Raw genomic sequence first — 17,834 nt, forward strand, 5'->3', positions numbered from 1 at the left:
AATTTAGACCCCTGCCTCTTATGGGCAGTCAGCTACCAATTATGCTATCCAAGTCCGCATCACTGACTAACTCAAAACTTCAACCCACCATAAGAGTTAATCCACACCTTCGAAGACAGAGGCTCGCATGCAGTACTGCTGAACCAGCACCTCTGAGAGGAATGATACATCAGTGAATTGAGACTTCATCGCAGCATACATTCAGGTGAAGAGCTCAAAAATGTCATCGCACTAACACCTCAGATAATGTGATTAACTTCCCACTACTACATGCCTGCCCCCATAGTGCCAGTTCAGCAGGGCAGCAAGAGATCATACATGGAAGATCGAAGCGAGCTGAAGCTTTGGAGTCAATCCATAGGGCATACTTGGATAGGGCAGGAAATGTAAAAGACAAACTCAGATGAGCACTTGATTCTGACTTGGTCAGCAGCCTCCATACAGCCCCACCGAGAAGAGTTTACATACCTCTCACTGGTCATGCAACTGACTCATTATTACATCCATGAGGCAAGCCAAGCCTGACAATAATATGTTAAGAAAAAATCAGGGAAAATATTAATAACTTGAGCAGCAGCGAAAGTATAAAGGCGTAACCACAACACTGGAAGCCGCCAGACATGTGCCAGGCAAATGGACAGCTGTGTGTTAATGAGCTAAAGATCTATAAGATATAAACACATTAAAGGGAGCCTTGTGTATTCTGACGATGGAGCCATTGACACAGACCACAATTCAAAATAATGGGAGAGTGTGGGATGAGAGGGAAAAAGAGAGTCTTCTGGTGGGGACAGCACCGCATCACCTAAAGCCAATGAAGGGCTTAGGATGCAGTGTGTGACCATACTGAGAGAAATGTCTCTACCCCTCCATGCATCCTCTGAAGAACTACTGAACAATAGTGCAAAAATACAGTCAATAAAGTGGCGAGTGCCCCTCAACAGTAGATCATGCTGGGCACAGACAGGGTCAAAGGGTAAAATTTAATAAAATTCGGGAGAATGCACTCTGTGGGCAAGTGTGACAGGACAGAAGCTGTAGTAGGCAGAAGCCCCAGGCAGGCAGTGGGTGGATCCAGTCAGAGATTGCTGCAGTGTTAGCAACAGGAGCTGATTGGGTGTATACGCAGTAGCCATGAGACTCTTTAGTTTAGTCACCTGTGGGTCACATTTTTTAGAACAGATGGGTCACATTTGTTAGAACAGACAGTGGATTTTTTTTGTGATGACATCTGTTGTCAGGCTTTGTAATGAAAGGACTACAAGTAAACTGGGCAGTTACAATGTTGAAGATAACCTGCATGTCCTAGTAATCAATGTTACTTAGATGTGAGACCTTCATTGATGTTCTTCTTCAGCATTAAGTAAGCTGTTATCTGAACCAATACCAAAACACAGATCAAGCCCCAATACAGCAAACATTTTGAGCTTGTGATAAATGGCCATCATTGCATTTACTTCAGTAAAGAGAAGAAACAAATAATCTCAACTTTTTAAGAATTACATTCAAAACTGTATACATATCAATAAACGAAACGTACTTGCGAAACTTGGGGCATTCAAGAGTGTAGTTTTTCCTTTTGCATATAAGATGTTACAATTAAATTTTCTAACATACACAATATTTTTCTGTTCAATATATACTAATGCTCTTTAATGAAAAATAAATGATATCTTTTACCTTTTATCACAAGAATATGGATTTTAAGATTGAACTACACCACTACAAATATACGTAAAATAGTACTATAAGCACAATAACATTGCAAACACACAATAACAAATTAATATGAAATCTTGAGACCTAATAATGTACCCTGTAAACAGCAGTTGACCTTATTAATGGATGTTACCACCAACTGTTAAGCTATCAGTTCACAAGAACTATAAAATACTGATATTAGTAAAACACACACACACACACACACACACACACACACACACACACACACCAAAGAGAATTCTAACCAGTTATTACATAATATCTAAAAAAAATGCAGTTTTTCAAAACTGCAGCTAGCAATTTATATATGAGCAAATAAATAATAATAGCATGCAACCATTACATTTGCACACCAGACAGACACAAACAACTCGACTGCCTATTGTGGTAAAAAGTTAGGATCGAGATAAGCTTGTGGGACAAATGTTTGAGAATTGCTGTCTTCATCTTGGGCACACGGCGAAGGGACAGCAGTTTTCACAGTCACAAGTGTATGGCTTAATGAATGTCTCAGAGGAATCCGAGGGTCCACCAAAGGAGCAGCAACACAGTCTGTACATAGGTCCGTTGGGCAGTCTGTACAGTGCCAACGTGTTCCACAGATTGGTATTTCACCACATTCTCGACACTGCAATATAAAATTGAAGCCATTTTTCAAACATGTGTAGACCGTGTTAGTAATGAGAGGAGAGAGTAGAAAGAAAGGTCATGTAATTAAAGGTTTCTTAATCATGAGGTGAAGCTGTTGAAATACAAGTGAGGACACGATCCTGAGAATTTGTGTATCACACTGAACAAGACAACATGATACTAATTAAAAAACAATAATAGGCAAAAGATATAAAAATATTCCCATTTACTAAACGATTAATGTTTACTGCAAGAACAGAAAAATAATATCGCCAGGATTCATTAACAAGTTTAATGAACCAACATAAAAAATAAATGTGGTCTAGTACAGCTTAGAATACTTGGAGGTCAGCGTTTCAGAAAAATGGGTTGAATCCCACAACTATATGTTTTCTACAACACACGGAAAAGATCCTAAAGATACCCATATCGTTAATATGGGATGCATTTAAGGTATCTAATTCAAGTGGCAGAAAAATTAAACAATTCCACAAAAACTTTAATCTTCTATACATTAATGAAAACTACTGCAAGAACGAACATATGTAAACGTATTACATACAATGAAGAGCTTTGTGTGTAGATATTTCTAATATTTTTAAACAGTTTACATTAGCACTTTTCCATTGTGCATGGCTGAGTGTCCATTTTAGCTAGCAAGTTGAGTACAGCCACAACCTCACATTCTATCACGAATAAATTAAAAATCACACGAACTAGTTCAGTGAATTGCAGAACACACTCTCTCTCTGCAAATACCTACCAATACATCACAAAAAATATGACTAGTGACTTTTCCATTTCTGCAATGTGTAGATAGTCACCCAAACATCTCATCGCAAAAATGTTTTATGTAACACTCAGTAAAACTGGAAAGTTCTTGTTACAATATGGACCATCTGAACTGCAGGGAAAACTTGCTGAGCTGCCAGCAGAGCACTAAGAGAGGAGTCTCATGTATTTCAGTGCCTTCCTAACCACCCACAGCTCTGCACAGTACACTGAGTGGCTTGGTAGCGGGAGTTTAATGACGAAATGTGGGAAGATAACCAAACACCCAAGATTGTCACCCTGCTTTGATCCACCAGTAAAAATTATCACATTCTCTGTATACTCAGATAAAATGCCATTAAAAACCTGTTTTATCACTAAAGGCAGAGTGGTGAGCTTTTTGTACTCTGTAATATCCAAGCTAAGAACGGGCCTGTCAATCATTCAAGGAGGAGATTTGTTGCATCACTGTTTAAAAATGGGTATGTCTGCTACACCAAGTTGCTCAACAAATTCCTCTGCATGAACAGAAAAAGGCTTAGTAGCCTGGTGACGGGTAACCTGCATTGCAGGGTTGTTCAGCACCAACACCAACAATAGGATGGTCGGAGACGGACTACATTTAGCATAACATCGCACCATGAGGAGTTCTCACTGCTTGGTAAGAGGTGGCTCGCCAGTCTCTGCACAAGGGCTAGGAATAGTAGGAGCTGTGGCCAGCCTAAAGCCTTTATGGTTGACAGGTCCAACATCTTTAAATAAGTAGGTCTGGCTGAACCACACACTATGCTGCCACAGTCAAGTGATGTGTGGACAAGGGTTCTATAGAATGTGAGCAAGTTGGAAAGATCCACGCGCCAATTCTTACCACTAAGACATTTTAAATGATTAGTGCCCTGAGAAATCTACATTTTCATGGAGGGGTGGCAGCTATGTTAACATGTGATCAAAGATGAGGTCCAAGAATGTAACTGAGGTCTTAAGACCCAAGATGGTTCTCTGCAGCCGGAGTTCCAGGTAGGGAAGGCATTTATGCAAACAGTTAAAATATACAAATACCATGTCTTCTGCAGAGAATTTAAAACCAGTGATATCAGCCCAATCCTCCAGCCTCTTAAATGTCAGCTCCAGTTAACATGAAGCAGTCGTCAGACTGGAGGAATAGAAGAATATCACAAAGTCATCCACAAATGAGGAATAATGGTCTGGGTTGCTTATTGTGGAAGAGATACTGTCGATTGCTATAATAAAAAGGGTGGCTTTCAGAACGCTACCCAGAGGAACATCATACTGTTGATGGAATGAATTGGAGCATATAGCACTGACTCGATACCGGAAATATCGTTCACCAAGGAAGGAGGGCAGCAAGATGGAAAGACACTCACAAAAACCCTGTCCATGCAGCTGACGGAAGATCTTGGGTTTCCAGGTACCGTAGGCTTTCTCCAGATCAAAAAACTGCTGTTTGAGTAGGAATGACTCTTTTATCACACCCGCTAATTGGAGGAGATTTCCAAGAATGGACTGCTATCTTAGAAACTCTTACTGGGAATAGCTGCACAATCCCTTGGTTTCAAGAGTCCACATTAGGCTTCGGTTTATCATCCACTCAAGTCCTATACAGCTAGAGAGCACTCGTGTAGCTTCCTGGAGATAATCTATTCTTCCCTGGCTTTAGAAGCAGTATCAGAGTCACCTCCTATCATGGATCCAGAAAATAGCCTCAAGCCCTATTTGACTGAAGAGGCACAGGAGGACTTCTTTCATCTCCATTCTTAAGTATCGTAACATGATGTATTTAACTCTATCAGGTCCTGAAGCACTGTCATATGCAGCAGTTAGTGCTGGCTGTAGCTTTCGCAAGGAGAAAGGGCAGTTATATGGCTCCAAGTTGTCAGACGAAAAATCTAGTTGCCGTTTCTCTGTGTGTTTCCTATGTTGGCAGAATCGAGGATTGGTATAATAGATACTATTTGTGTCTAGGGTATTTGCCTGAGTGCTGTTTGGCAGACATCACTGTTTAACACTTTCACTGCTGGCCATGTAACCACGCCATTTCTTACAATGCCAATATTTTTTATTAATTTTCTGTATGCGTTTTACAGAAAACTAATGTTCATTTGGTTATAACACTAGTCATTTATGAGTGCCTATATCATCTTCTTCTGGAAAATACATTTACAGCTCCTTTGGTCATTTATTTTTTTCCCCATTATATTTTTAAGGATTGTAAGGTTTTCCAAAAAATAAAGTTCACGGAAATGAAAAACATGTTTTACTGATATTTTAGTCCTCATAATCTACAGTTTTATATTCAATAACTGAAAACTGGTATCTTACGTCCATAATTATAAATTGTTATATAAAAGATTGACATTGTATCATCTTTTCAAGCGACATATTCTGAAAAACGGTTCTTAACGCTTTGCGATTTTGCACTCGCTGCACTGGTATATCATCTACATCTACATCTACATCTACATTGATACTCCGCAAGCCACCCAACGGTGTGTGGCGGAGGGCACTTTACGTGCCACTGTCATTACCTCCCTTTCCTGTTCCAGTCGCGTATGGTTCGCGGGAAGAACGACTGTCTGAAAGCCTCCGTGCGCGCTCTAATCTCTCTAATTTTACATTCGTGATCTCCTCGGGAAGTATAAGTAGGGGGAAGCAATATATTCGATACCTCATCCAGAAACGCACCCTCTCGAAACCTGGCGAGCAAGCTACACCGCGATGCAGAGCGCCTCTCTTGCAGAGTCTGCCACTTGAGTTTATTAAACATCTCCGTAACGCTATCACGGTTACCAAATAACCCAGTGACGAAACGCGCCGCTCTTCTTTGGATCTTCTCTATCTCCTCCGTCAACCCGACCTGGTACGGATCCCACACTGATGAGCAATACTCAAGTATAGGTCGAACGAGTGTTTTGTAAGCCACCTCCTTTGTTGATGGACTACATTTTCTAAGCACTCTCCCAATGAATCTCAACCTGGTACCCGCCTTACCAACAATTAGTTTTATATGATCATTCCACTTCAAATCGTTCCGTACGCATACTCCCAGATATTTTACAGAAGTAACTGCTACCAGTGTTTGTTCCGCTATCATATAATCATACAATAAAGGATCCTTCTTTCTATGTATTCGCAATACATTACATTTGTCTATGTTAAGGGTCAGTTGCCACTCCCTGCACCAAGTGCCTATCCGCTGCAGATCTTCCTGTATTTCGCTACAATTTTCTAATGCAGCAACTTCTCTGTATACTACAGCATCATCCGCGAAAAGCCGCATGGAACTTCCGACACTATCTACTAAGTCATTTATATATATTGTGAAAAGCAATGGTCCCATAACACTCCCCTGTGGCACGCCAGAGGTTACTTTAACGTCTGTAGACGTCTCTCCATTGATAACAACATGCCGTGTTCTGTTTGCTAAAAACTCTTCAATCCAGCCACACAGCTGGTCTGATATTCCGTAGGCTCTTACTTTGTTTATCAGGCGACAGTGCGGAACTGTATCGAACGCCTTCCGGAAGTCAAGAAAAATAGCATCTACCTGGGAGCCTGTATCTAATATTTTCTGGGTCTCATGAGCAAATCTCTTCTTGTAGAGTTCCCCGTTTGCTGTTTTCCTTTTGCTGAGCATAGTTTGCACATTCTCTGGATTCTTCCTTTACCTAGTGGATGTGGTATTTTTTCCAGAAAATGCTTTTCCATAGATAGTCCAACTTAGATGCCCCCAACAGAACTTGGTCTGGGAGTGTCTTCACACATTGGCAGTTCTGCATATAATACCTTTATAAATTTAAACAAACGTATCTTCTTGTTTTTTACCTTATTATGCAGAATGCATGCATTTACCAATCATGTAAGAAAACAATGAAACACAAGTTTCCTCCACCATTTCAGTATGACTTTTTGCTATTCTGCCCTTTGTCTTGGCCTCCTTTCAGTATTGTCAGAACAGATATTTTATGGTTCTACATTCATCATAGAATCACTATCTTCATTTTCTGAACCTAAAACTAAGAAAAAAATTCAGTGTTCAGAAAATAAAGGAACACGAGAAAACAACGTAAACAATTGGTTCAACATTTCTTTATACAAAACCAAAACTCTAAATACTCAATAGAAATTTGATGCAATTCTTCTTGCACAAAGTCTGGATCATCATCACTTTCTTCTATTCGTGCAAAATTTCGTCACCCATAAGAGAGAATGAAGCCACGTCTATTTATTTAATTAATGAACGAGCTGAAGCCACTTTCTATCTGCATGGTTTCATTCAACGAATGCGATTTATTGGCCATTTTAGAAAGTAAATTTACACGATCTGTCAGCCGTTTTGGACACTAACTTTATCAAGTAAGCCAATGCAGATAGACTGAGCCCATGAATAAACGTGATTTCATGTTTAAAAGCAGGAGAAAGCAGATTGTGTCAAATGGAGTGATCAGCACTCTACTGAAATTTTTGGGTCTCATCAATTGCCAAGTCTGGCAGTCAAAGAATTAATATGGCAGATATTGGGCCTGAAACGTTATTCCCTGATATCTTCCAAATTGACTCCCATACCTCCGTTGCAGGTGCGGAAGGGTTCATGGATGCTAAAAATTCTCTCCACACACTCTGTTTTCTCTCTTTCATGATTTGCCATCTTTAACTCTTGCCTGCCGAAAGGCTGTGATGCTGTCTCCACTAGGTCTGTTTCTAAACCAACATAACACAGCATGTCTGGCCCTTACTGCTAAATGACAATCCTCATTCCACCAATGGACGGCTTTTCTTATAGGATGAGAGAATGGAGGACTCAACAACATGGTGCAACACATGTGTGATGTGGTCCAGCCAGTCCTGGGTGATTCTTGGAATGCAGACAGCCATCAGATATCAGTGCAAGTCAAGTGGCCCTGGCATACTGTACATCTCCGAGTTCAATATGGAGAGTACTTCACGAGCAACTCTTATCTTCAACATGCGTAGGACCTCACACTGCTGATAGCCTACCACAGGAGAACTTTTGCCGACTTTGTTGCACAAACTGCCAATCCATTGATTGTCTCTTGAGTTTCGTTTACAGACAAGGCACAATTTGGGAGAGATGGAATAACACATTTCCACTACTAACACATGTGGGCTAATTGGAATCCTCATGTTACAATACAGACTAGACATCAGCATGAGAGTTTAAGATTAATGTGTAGGTTGGAACTATAGGTGACAGCATGAGAGGCTATATGTTCAACCAACACATCCCACAGGTGCTGTCTTCGGAGACTTACCCCTGAAAATAAGAAGAAACACTTGGTTTACACATGAAGGAGCTCCAGCACATTCCACCCTCAGTGTTAGAGAGGCACTGGCTGGTATCTACCTTGATGGATGGATAGGTAGAGGAGGACCAATTCCATGGCCTGTACATCCCCCTGACCTTAATCCTCTGGATTATTACCGGCGGCATATAAAACAACTAGTCTACGCAGTAGACCACCTGGATGCAAAAAACTCTTTATTGACATGCCACTGAAGCCTGAAAATCCATTTGAAACCATCAGGGAGTATTTGAAAGAGTAGGCCAGTCCATGATTCAATGAGTACAAACAAGTTTAAAAGCAAAAGGAGGGCATTTCGAGCATCTACTAGAAGTTTGTGTGTTGATTAACTTCAATCACTTTCATTAACAACTCGAGTAAAAAGGCTTTTCGGATGTACGTTTATACAAACTTTCTTCTTTGTTCTCATGTAAGAAACATGACCCCAAAGTTGTAACAGTATTTTTGAAACACTCTGTGTTTGGGGAGGGGGGGCCCTTATCATATAAGCACCCTCTATGTTCTGTAATATGTGTCAATAGGGACAGCAAAACTATAAGAACCACCAGTGCTCCAGCAGGAAATGGCAGCAGCAGGAAAGACAGTGTAGTGTGGACAGGCACACGGGACAGGGCAAGGATTATGGCCAAAAGAATGGACTGCAAATTTCTTTTTTACTCCAGGTGGAAACTATCACAATCCCACCTGAAGGAGGTAAGATAGTAAAGGCATGTTGCTGAGAAGCAATATCCTTTCATAAGCTCTTTGAAAGAATCCAGTAAAAGCAGCCACTGGATTTGTGAAGCTTCGTTCCACACATATGAACTATGACCATGTCATGTTGCAAAAACAAAGACATGTCTAGGAGCCTCAACTTCTGGCCCATCTTTCCTCTGGTCAACGGGCAGCTATATCCGCCAATGAATCATTCCCCAACTATCTTCCCAAAGAGGTAAACTGTTGAGTCCTAAGTGAAGTATTCAAGAGGATGTACTTGTGCACATAACTTGAAAAAGAGTATCCTGAGAAGACACATACAGGTAAATTTCCACAAAGTTTCATCACATTCACAAAACTTTCAAAGTGACTCTTGTAAAGAAGCTAAAAAAAAAAGGAAGAAAATGAGGAAGGGGACAGAGGCTCACACTGCTCCAGAGGATTTGGATCAACAGCCCACAGTTATTGAATTCTTTTTTCTTCTCTTTATGTAAGCACGTGTAAGTAAACATCTGCTGTTCATAAGTCTGTACTTAATGTGAGCATTAATATGTTCACTACCATGAGGCTGCAACCGGCCCAGCACACCTGCCTGGTGTGGGGTGAGATCCGGAGACCTTGCCGGCCAAGGTAGGGTTTGGCATGCATGAAGACAAGCAGTAGAGACTATCAACATATACAAGCAGGCATAATCTTGCTGAAATGTAAGCCCGGGATGGCTTGCCATGAATGGCAACAAAACGGGCACAGAACATTGTCGACGTTCTGCTGTGCTGTAAGGGTGCCACGGATGACAACCAAAGGGGTCTTCCTATAAAATGAAATGTCACCTGAGACCAACACTCTGGTTATCGAGCCATTTGGCAGGCAACAGTCAGTTTGGTATCCCATGGCTGTTCGATGTATCTCCGACACACCTTCAATGGACACTGGGAGATCAATTCAAAGTGGTACTCATCCCATAGGGCAATTCTACTCCAGTCAATGAGATTCCATGCCAAATGTGCCCGATACCAATGCAGTCTTATTGTACAGAGGTTAATGGCTGTCAGTGCAAGGGGTGCCATGCCAAACCCCCTTTCTGTAAGCCAACTATTAATGGTCCTTGTGGTCACTGAACCACCAGTTGCATGTCAGATTGACAATAATGATAAATCTAGGGATATGAGTGCCTCTCTGACAATTACTCAATCCTCACATTCTGTTGTCTCTTTGGGTCAGTCGATTCTGTCCTGACACTGTGTTCAGCCATGGTTCACCTGTTCCACCATTGTCAAATAGTGGCATCGCTTCTATTCAAGTGTCGAGCGATTCACCAATTACTCCTACCAGCTTCTTTGAGCCCAACTATATGTCCTCTCTCAAATGCTCACATCTGCATATACTGTTTGGCATAGTAGCTGTCCAACAGAGTACACAGAATGAAATTTGTAAAACTTTATGCCTTGGTATTGACATGTCCCCTGTTTACTATCCTTGCCAGCTGTGTGGTGAAACTGTGCTGCAGTGTCTCACATTAAACCCACAGCTGCCACAGTTTACAATTTTGCATTTTCCATAGATGAATATCAATTAGAGACCAATTTGCATAACTCCTTTGTGGAGTGTCTTTTTTTTCCTCCTCATAGTGAATGATTAAAGCTTACATATTTAAAACAGTAAGGATGATTACAAATAATTTTTACTATGTCATTACCTTGTAACCTTGATGCATTACACTGACATCCTGTAATGCTTTCTCCTGTCTGACCCGTATCAGCAACTGTAAACTGCTATATTCTTCATTATTTGCCACATCCTGTTGAGGTTTCTCCATACCCTAAATTTGGGAAAAACAAAGTATTAAAACTATTTACAAGCATTGTTTGACCACAAATTATCCATTTATGACCTTCAAATAGATGTCTGCCATTTATTTATTTCTACAGAAATGCAAGAGAGAGATGTAATTTTTACAGGCTTCACCTTTCTCAAAATCGCTGGCTTCTGCAAACACCTATTTATACCAGGCAATTCGAATATTTACTTTCATCAGTAACAGTTTCTTTTACCAATATTTTGACTCATTGAACATTATTCAAAGATGAAAACTCCATTGTGGTGATTTATTGCACAGACAAAAGCAATACTGAGACAAAATAATCATAGCTCTCTAAATTTTTAATTTAGGATTTGAAGTTAAGTTATAATTAGATAAACTGTTTTCATAGTACTTATGTTACATGATTTAGTTAATAATATATATGTCAATTGATGCTGCAAAGAAATTCAATAATGGAGTAGAAAGTGTTGGTCACTAATAAATCAGTTAAGCTTCTCAAACTGCACTTCATTAGTAGCTACACTTTTTGTAATGGATGGCAAACTATTGACAGTGTGTGTACCTGAATAACTAACATCTATCTGGACCAATGAAAGTGACTCTGTGAATATTGTTCTTATCCCTGGTATTCGTTTATGTAAACTAAGGTGTTGGATTGAAAAAGAGATATATCACTAACAACAAATTTCATTAATGAATAAATATACTGAGAAGCACCAGACAGTGTATCCAGTTCTTTGAACAGGCTTCTACAGGATATTCTTGAATTCACAACACAAATGAATCATATTACATGCTTTTTGGACCCAGAGAACGCTAGCTAAGTACTCATTATAGTCATAATATACTACAATTTAGTGGAGATTACCATAATTTATAAGTTCTTAACATGTCTAATATACTCAGAGGTTCTTTGAGAGATAAATAAGGTTTTGGGAAAGTAAGTGACACCAGTGAAGTCAGTAGTCCTTTTTGTTTTCTCACACACCAGAAAACTCCAGTTGTAAAATAGAACTACTGTTGATGGAATGAGAGCTAGAATTAGTTATGGGGATTTGGTTGTTCCCAGAAACTGATATTGTATACAGTGGTACTTCTACACTACACAACATGTAAATATAGAAAAATAAGTACTGTACTTACTACCCACAAAAATTTGCTCTGATCCCATATGACACTGTATGTTGCAGGAAGAAACATGTAGCTGCTACTGTTGTATGGAAGTTGTATGAAATTTGCTTATCTTATCTTTTGTTTGCATCTTTTAAAACCACGTAAACACATGAATGTTTAAAGGTCATTTCTAGTTTGAAATCTTTGCTTTCTGCATATCCCTCTCAGAAATCAGAAAAAGGCCAAAACTTAGAAGCAATGTGCTGATATTAACATGTATTTCATTCGCAACTGAAATATTTACCTTGTACACCATTCCAACTGGTAGACTGCTGCCTAGGCAATTTCAAAATTACAAGCAATCTGCATGCTCATCTTCATTCAAAACAATAATCGTGTGCATCAAATATACACAGTCTCTGTCTACTGCTACTCTTCATCTGCTATCATTAAACTGAGTGAATCCTATCAACTCCTTACTACACCAACACAGAAAAAGCAGTCTTCTTCTGAATTGATGGAATTTACATTAACCATTACATCACAAAAACTTCCCTACAGTGAATGGAAATTTATTCTATGTTCCTACCTTTCTTTACATATGTTTAGCTGATCTATAAATGTACCAGAACCTGTTTGCATTAGCATTTCTCAGCACAAAATATGGCAACTCATGGTAACTCTACAAAAATTTATGTTGGGGCAAGACTATCAGGCAACAGCATGATCTGTGTGGCATACTACAAGGCTGCTTCACAGTATAGTTAATCCCTCCTTAAGTTTGTTGTAAGTAATCCACTGCAGTTCTAAAGGAACAATGATGTATATAATTACAACAACAGAAGGAATAAATGACATTCATTACTCCATATTAAGGTTGTCCTTAGCATGAAAAGGTGTGCACAATGCCAAAGTTTACCCAGTGATGTAAAATGTCAGACAGGCAGCAAATTAAAATTTAAAGACAAATCGAAAAATTCTCTCTTTGACAACTCCTTCTATTCTGGAGGCGAATTTCTGTTATTGTAATGTGTAAAAGGTGAAAGATACAAAGTACTAACTCACATCAGTAGCTTTATTTTTAGCAATTTTTACAAATAAATTTGCAATGTTAATGTTCCACATCATTACGATTTATCACGCAAATGATCCATGGAACACCTCCAGTGAAGCAAGCCTTGCAGGTTACTTTATATCATTTTTAAGGTCTAGTATCCCGTTGGAATTCTAGTAACTGGAGAGGGAACACTAACTCATTCGGTGGAGAAAAGAAATAATTTTGTCATAATTATGGAACTCTCCTAATATTTGTAAGTAGTAGTTCAGAGAAACCATGAAAATCACAGATCAATGTTATGATGATAAGAATTCCAGAGTGAAAAACAATAAACAAAACTGGACTACCTGCTCATCAGCTTCGAGGTAATGGTTGCCCTTTGCCGCCCCCCCCCCCCCCCCCCCCCCGCCTCCTCCCCCCACCTTTTTTTTAATATCACTATAGCTATAAGGCTATTTGAACGTTGCTTCTCCAGAATGCAAGTCTTAAAATACCCAATTTGCTGCTTTCCCTCTTTTTCTCCCAAGTTTAGATTTTTTTTTTACTCTAAGTTTCCTAATCTGTCCATGGGGATGTTGCTCATCTCAGGGATTATATGTTAGTGAGAACAGAGGCCAATTTACAGCTCAGTGGATGAAAGGACTTCTAATTGTGCATATAAATCTGATACTAACTGACTGATAAGACAATTTTTTTTTTATTTACTTGTAATTTCATTTTGAACTAATATCTCTGATGGAGAAAAAAAAGTATTTTTTTTACAACTTTCAAGTATCCAAAAATTAAGAATATTTATTTCTATTTTATGCATGCATCAGCAACATTCTCTAATGAAATTTTCACTATAAGAACAAGGTACACTCAAGTAATGCAAAGAACCTAATCTGATACTCATTTTTCTTGTCTTGAAGACAAAGTTTACATTTAATTCCATAAAATTTCATTTTATATAGAATATATTTAGGTAAAAACAATAAAATCCAAGCAGTACAATAGCTCATTGCACCAAGATACTTCTCCCTGCAAAACTGTTGATATTTGTATTTTGTTTATACAGTACTTAATAATCACTAAAATTTACTGTGGCATCGTCTATATATCCTACATGTAAAAAGTCTGCCAACCTATAGGAGACTTAGTCTACCAAACCTACATCTATTACAGAACGAAAGTTTCGTCTTCAAGTTTCATCACTTATTTTTACGTACTTTATTATAGCCAGGTGAAGTGGTTGGTCTGTTGTATTTTGTTAAAGTCTGCTACTCTGTCTACAACAGATTTATCTTCAATAACACTGGTCAACACTCATTTTCTTGCCAAGGATATTTGAGTGGCTTTAGGATGGGTTAGTGGTGCTGAGGACGAATATAGCAACCATTTATGCAGTTTGGCTCTAGTTTTTGAGATAATGCATGATTTATTCAAAAAATTAGAAAAAATTGCTAATACTGAACTCGAGCGCTACAAACTACAATGAAAAAAGAAAATAATCTTTATAAATAGCTTCTATGAAAACCTGATAGGCATTTGTCCACGTATAAAACATAATTGAAAAGTTTCTCTATAAGTATATCATTTTCCGTCCATGACGAACCGCTTCCTGCACACTTTCCTTTTATAGGTCTCTTCAGAACAGTCACGTTGCAGATTCCAGCAATAATCTGCCATAATATGCCCCTCCCATCTTCCTTTATATCTTTCCTCTATTCCTTTCATATCTTGGTGGAACCGCTCTCCTTGTTCCTCACTGAAATCACCTAGATTACGAGGAAATCGATCCAAGTGGCTGTGGAGGAAGTGCAATTTTGTGCTCACGTTAGCTCCTAAGTTTTGAAAGTTAGTGAGCATGTTTTTGACCAGTTCCTCGTAATTGGGAGCTTTATGATTGCCCAAAAAACATTTTACAACAGCGACAAAACTGTTCCAGGCCGATGCTTCAGTGACAGTCATGACACTTGTAAAATTGGTATCGTTGATGAGCCTGCGAATTTGAGGACCATCAAATATTCCTGCCTTAAGTTTTTCACTACTGAGTCCAGGGAACGTATTGCAGATGTATGTGAAGCAATTACCATTTCTGTCTAAAGCTTTGGTGAATTGCTTCATTAGTCCTAATCTTAGAGAACGTTCCAGTTGATCAGGTAGGCTTCAGACCAGGGCGTAGCTGCTGCGACCAAGTATTGTCTCTCACATCCTTCATAGAGTCAGGATACCAAATGAAGCAGAAAACATCTGTGGCATTTGTTGATCTAACTGCCGCCTTCGACACTGTGTGGAGGGAAGGCCTTATCTACAAATTTCTCCGCATCATACCCTGCAGAACAATGGCTCGACTGATTAACAGCATGCTAAGTGATTGGAAGTTCCAGGTAATCACTGGAAGCAACATAAGTAAGGAGAGGAAGCTGAACAACGGATTGCCTCAAGGATCAGTTCTCTCACCCTTACTGTTCAACCTATATCTATCTGATCTACCTGACACTTCGTCCAGAAAATACTGCTATGCCGATGACCTGGCTCTAGCCGTCAAACACCAGGAAATGAAGACAACAGAAGAGATTTTAGCCAATGACCTGTCTGCATTAGACAATTACTTCAAAATCTGGAGACTCCAACCCAGTGTGAGTAAAACAGAAGTGTGTTGCTTCCATCTAAATAACCAGTTGGCGAACGTAAAACTGGAGGTAAGTTTCAGAGGCAGAATTCTTCATCACAACTGGAACCCAAAATATCTTGGTGTCATCCTGGATCGTACACTATGCTTCAAACAACACCTTCTTAACTTAGCTCAAAAGCTGAGGACTCGAAACAACATCCTCCATAAGCTATGCGGAACTACCTGGGGATCTTCAGCAACCACCCTGCGAGCTTCAGCTCTGGGCTTGGTATACTCAAGTGCTGAGTATTGTGCACCTGTTTGGATGAATAGTCATCATACAAGGCTTGTTGATACCCAGATGAATACGACAATGCGCATAATATCTGGCACAATCAGATCTACTCCAGTTTATTGGCTTCCACTGTTAACCGGTATAATGCCTCCTGATCTACGCAGATGTACTGCCCTTATGAGAGAATTCTACAAGATCTCCATGAATTCTAACCTACCCGTGCATAGCGACCTGCCACTTTTAAATCGCAAGAGACTGAAATCACGTCATCCAACTCTGTGCGATGCTGCTGACATGGTTGCTAAGAATTTCAAACCTCTTGAAGAATGGAAAGGTTGGTGGGAAGCAGTGACAGATGTGCACCTGCATAACATCTTCTCAGGTGCTAAACTTCCAAGTGGATTCGACTTACCACGCAAGACGTGGTCTACTCTCAACAGAATCCGTACCAGCCATGGGCGATGTAGGGATGCTCTCTTTAAGTGGAACAAGCTGCCTGATCCAGCTTGTGACTGCGGGGCTCCATACCAGACTGTTCACCACATTGTCAGTGAATGCAGGATTCGAGCCTATCACGGCGCCAAAGAGGACTTCCTGCTAGCAACTCCAAATGCAGTGCGCTGGATTGAAGGACTGGATATTCAGTTGTAAAGACAAACTTAAGTTTCTTGTGTGTCAATATGTACATATGTATATGTAATTTCACGATATGTCTGTATTAGCCATACGCTAAATAAAAGTCCTAACTTAATATGTAATGGTGGAAGAACAATCTTGTCCCTACTAACCAGAGGTTCATTAATGATGTTTGCTTCACCAACAGCCATATGTTCCCTTGGAGGCCATGTTTTCTGCTTCCAATGTTCGTGCTTTGCCCTACTATCCCACATGCAGATAAAACATGGGTGCTTTGTGTATCCACTTTGTTGTCCAAGCAAGAAGTTCACCATTTTCAAATCAACACAAATCAACCACTGGTGCTGCATATGCTGAATTTTCTGCAGAACCGTCTTGATGTTAGCATATGCTTCACAAAGTTTTGTTGAGTGGGCAATTGGAATAGATGCGTAACGATTGCCATTGTGTAGGAGAACACATTTTAAACTTCTAGTGGAACTGTCTATGAAGAGACGCCAGTCCTCTGGTCTATATTCCGGCAGCCCCAATTCAAGTAAAAGTCCAGGTATATTGCTGCAATACACTATAACCTCTTCTTGGTTGAAGTATGGAAGAAGGTTTTCTCGTCCGGTAAGCTGTTATTTTAACACTTGGATGAAGACAGTTCTTTTCCTTAAGCCTGGATGCTACGAGTTCTGATGTTTGCTTTGAAAGATTGAGTTCTCGTATCAAGTCACTGAGCTCCTTCTGGTCGAACTGCTGGAGTCGTGTCTCATGTCCTTCGTATTCTGAACCACTAGTTGTACATTCCTCGCCGTGCACATCGTCATCTGATGATGTTAGCGTGGGTAATATTGTGAAGGTTGGTACAGGAACATCGTTGCTGTGCACCACCGATCTTCTTGCTGACTCCAAATCGGGATATTCCCACTTTCGTTTTTTGAACCTATTAAAACCTTTCATATTAACAATGCAAAAATAGCAATCATCTGTATGGTTCTTCTGCTCTCGCCATACCATAGGCACTCCGAAGTTTAAGCTTTTCCTTTTTCGTTTTGTCCACTGCCGTAAGCACTCCACACAGTATTTACAAACTTTATGGGGTGCCCACGCCTTGTCTTGATCTCCAAGTTTAATTCCGAAATATGCCAGATACGCTTCCTTCACAAAAG

The 17,834-nt window shown here is 39.8% G+C and overlaps 1 protein-coding gene across 1 annotated transcript in view; it reads right to left on the minus strand.

Annotated features, from left to right (window-relative positions):
- Positions 1 to 1,562: 1,562 nt before the first annotated feature.
- The window catches only part of LOC126480794 (ZZ-type zinc finger-containing protein 3), a 74,362-nt gene continuing 58,090 nt past the window's right edge, over positions 1,563 to 17,834 (minus strand). Inside the window, exons 7-8 of the mRNA XM_050104108.1 lie at positions 10,858 to 10,980; positions 1,563 to 2,350 (exon numbers count right to left, since the gene is read on the minus strand). Coding sequence (XP_049960065.1) covers positions 2,102 to 2,350; positions 10,858 to 10,980 — 372 coding nt within the window. The 3' untranslated portion in view covers positions 1,563 to 2,101. The remainder of the gene's footprint in view (positions 2,351 to 10,857; positions 10,981 to 17,834) is intronic.

Source organism: Schistocerca serialis, chromosome 5 (genome assembly GCF_023864345.2).
Source record: "Schistocerca serialis cubense isolate TAMUIC-IGC-003099 chromosome 5, iqSchSeri2.2, whole genome shotgun sequence".
NCBI lineage: Eukaryota > Metazoa > Arthropoda > Insecta > Orthoptera > Acrididae > Schistocerca > Schistocerca serialis.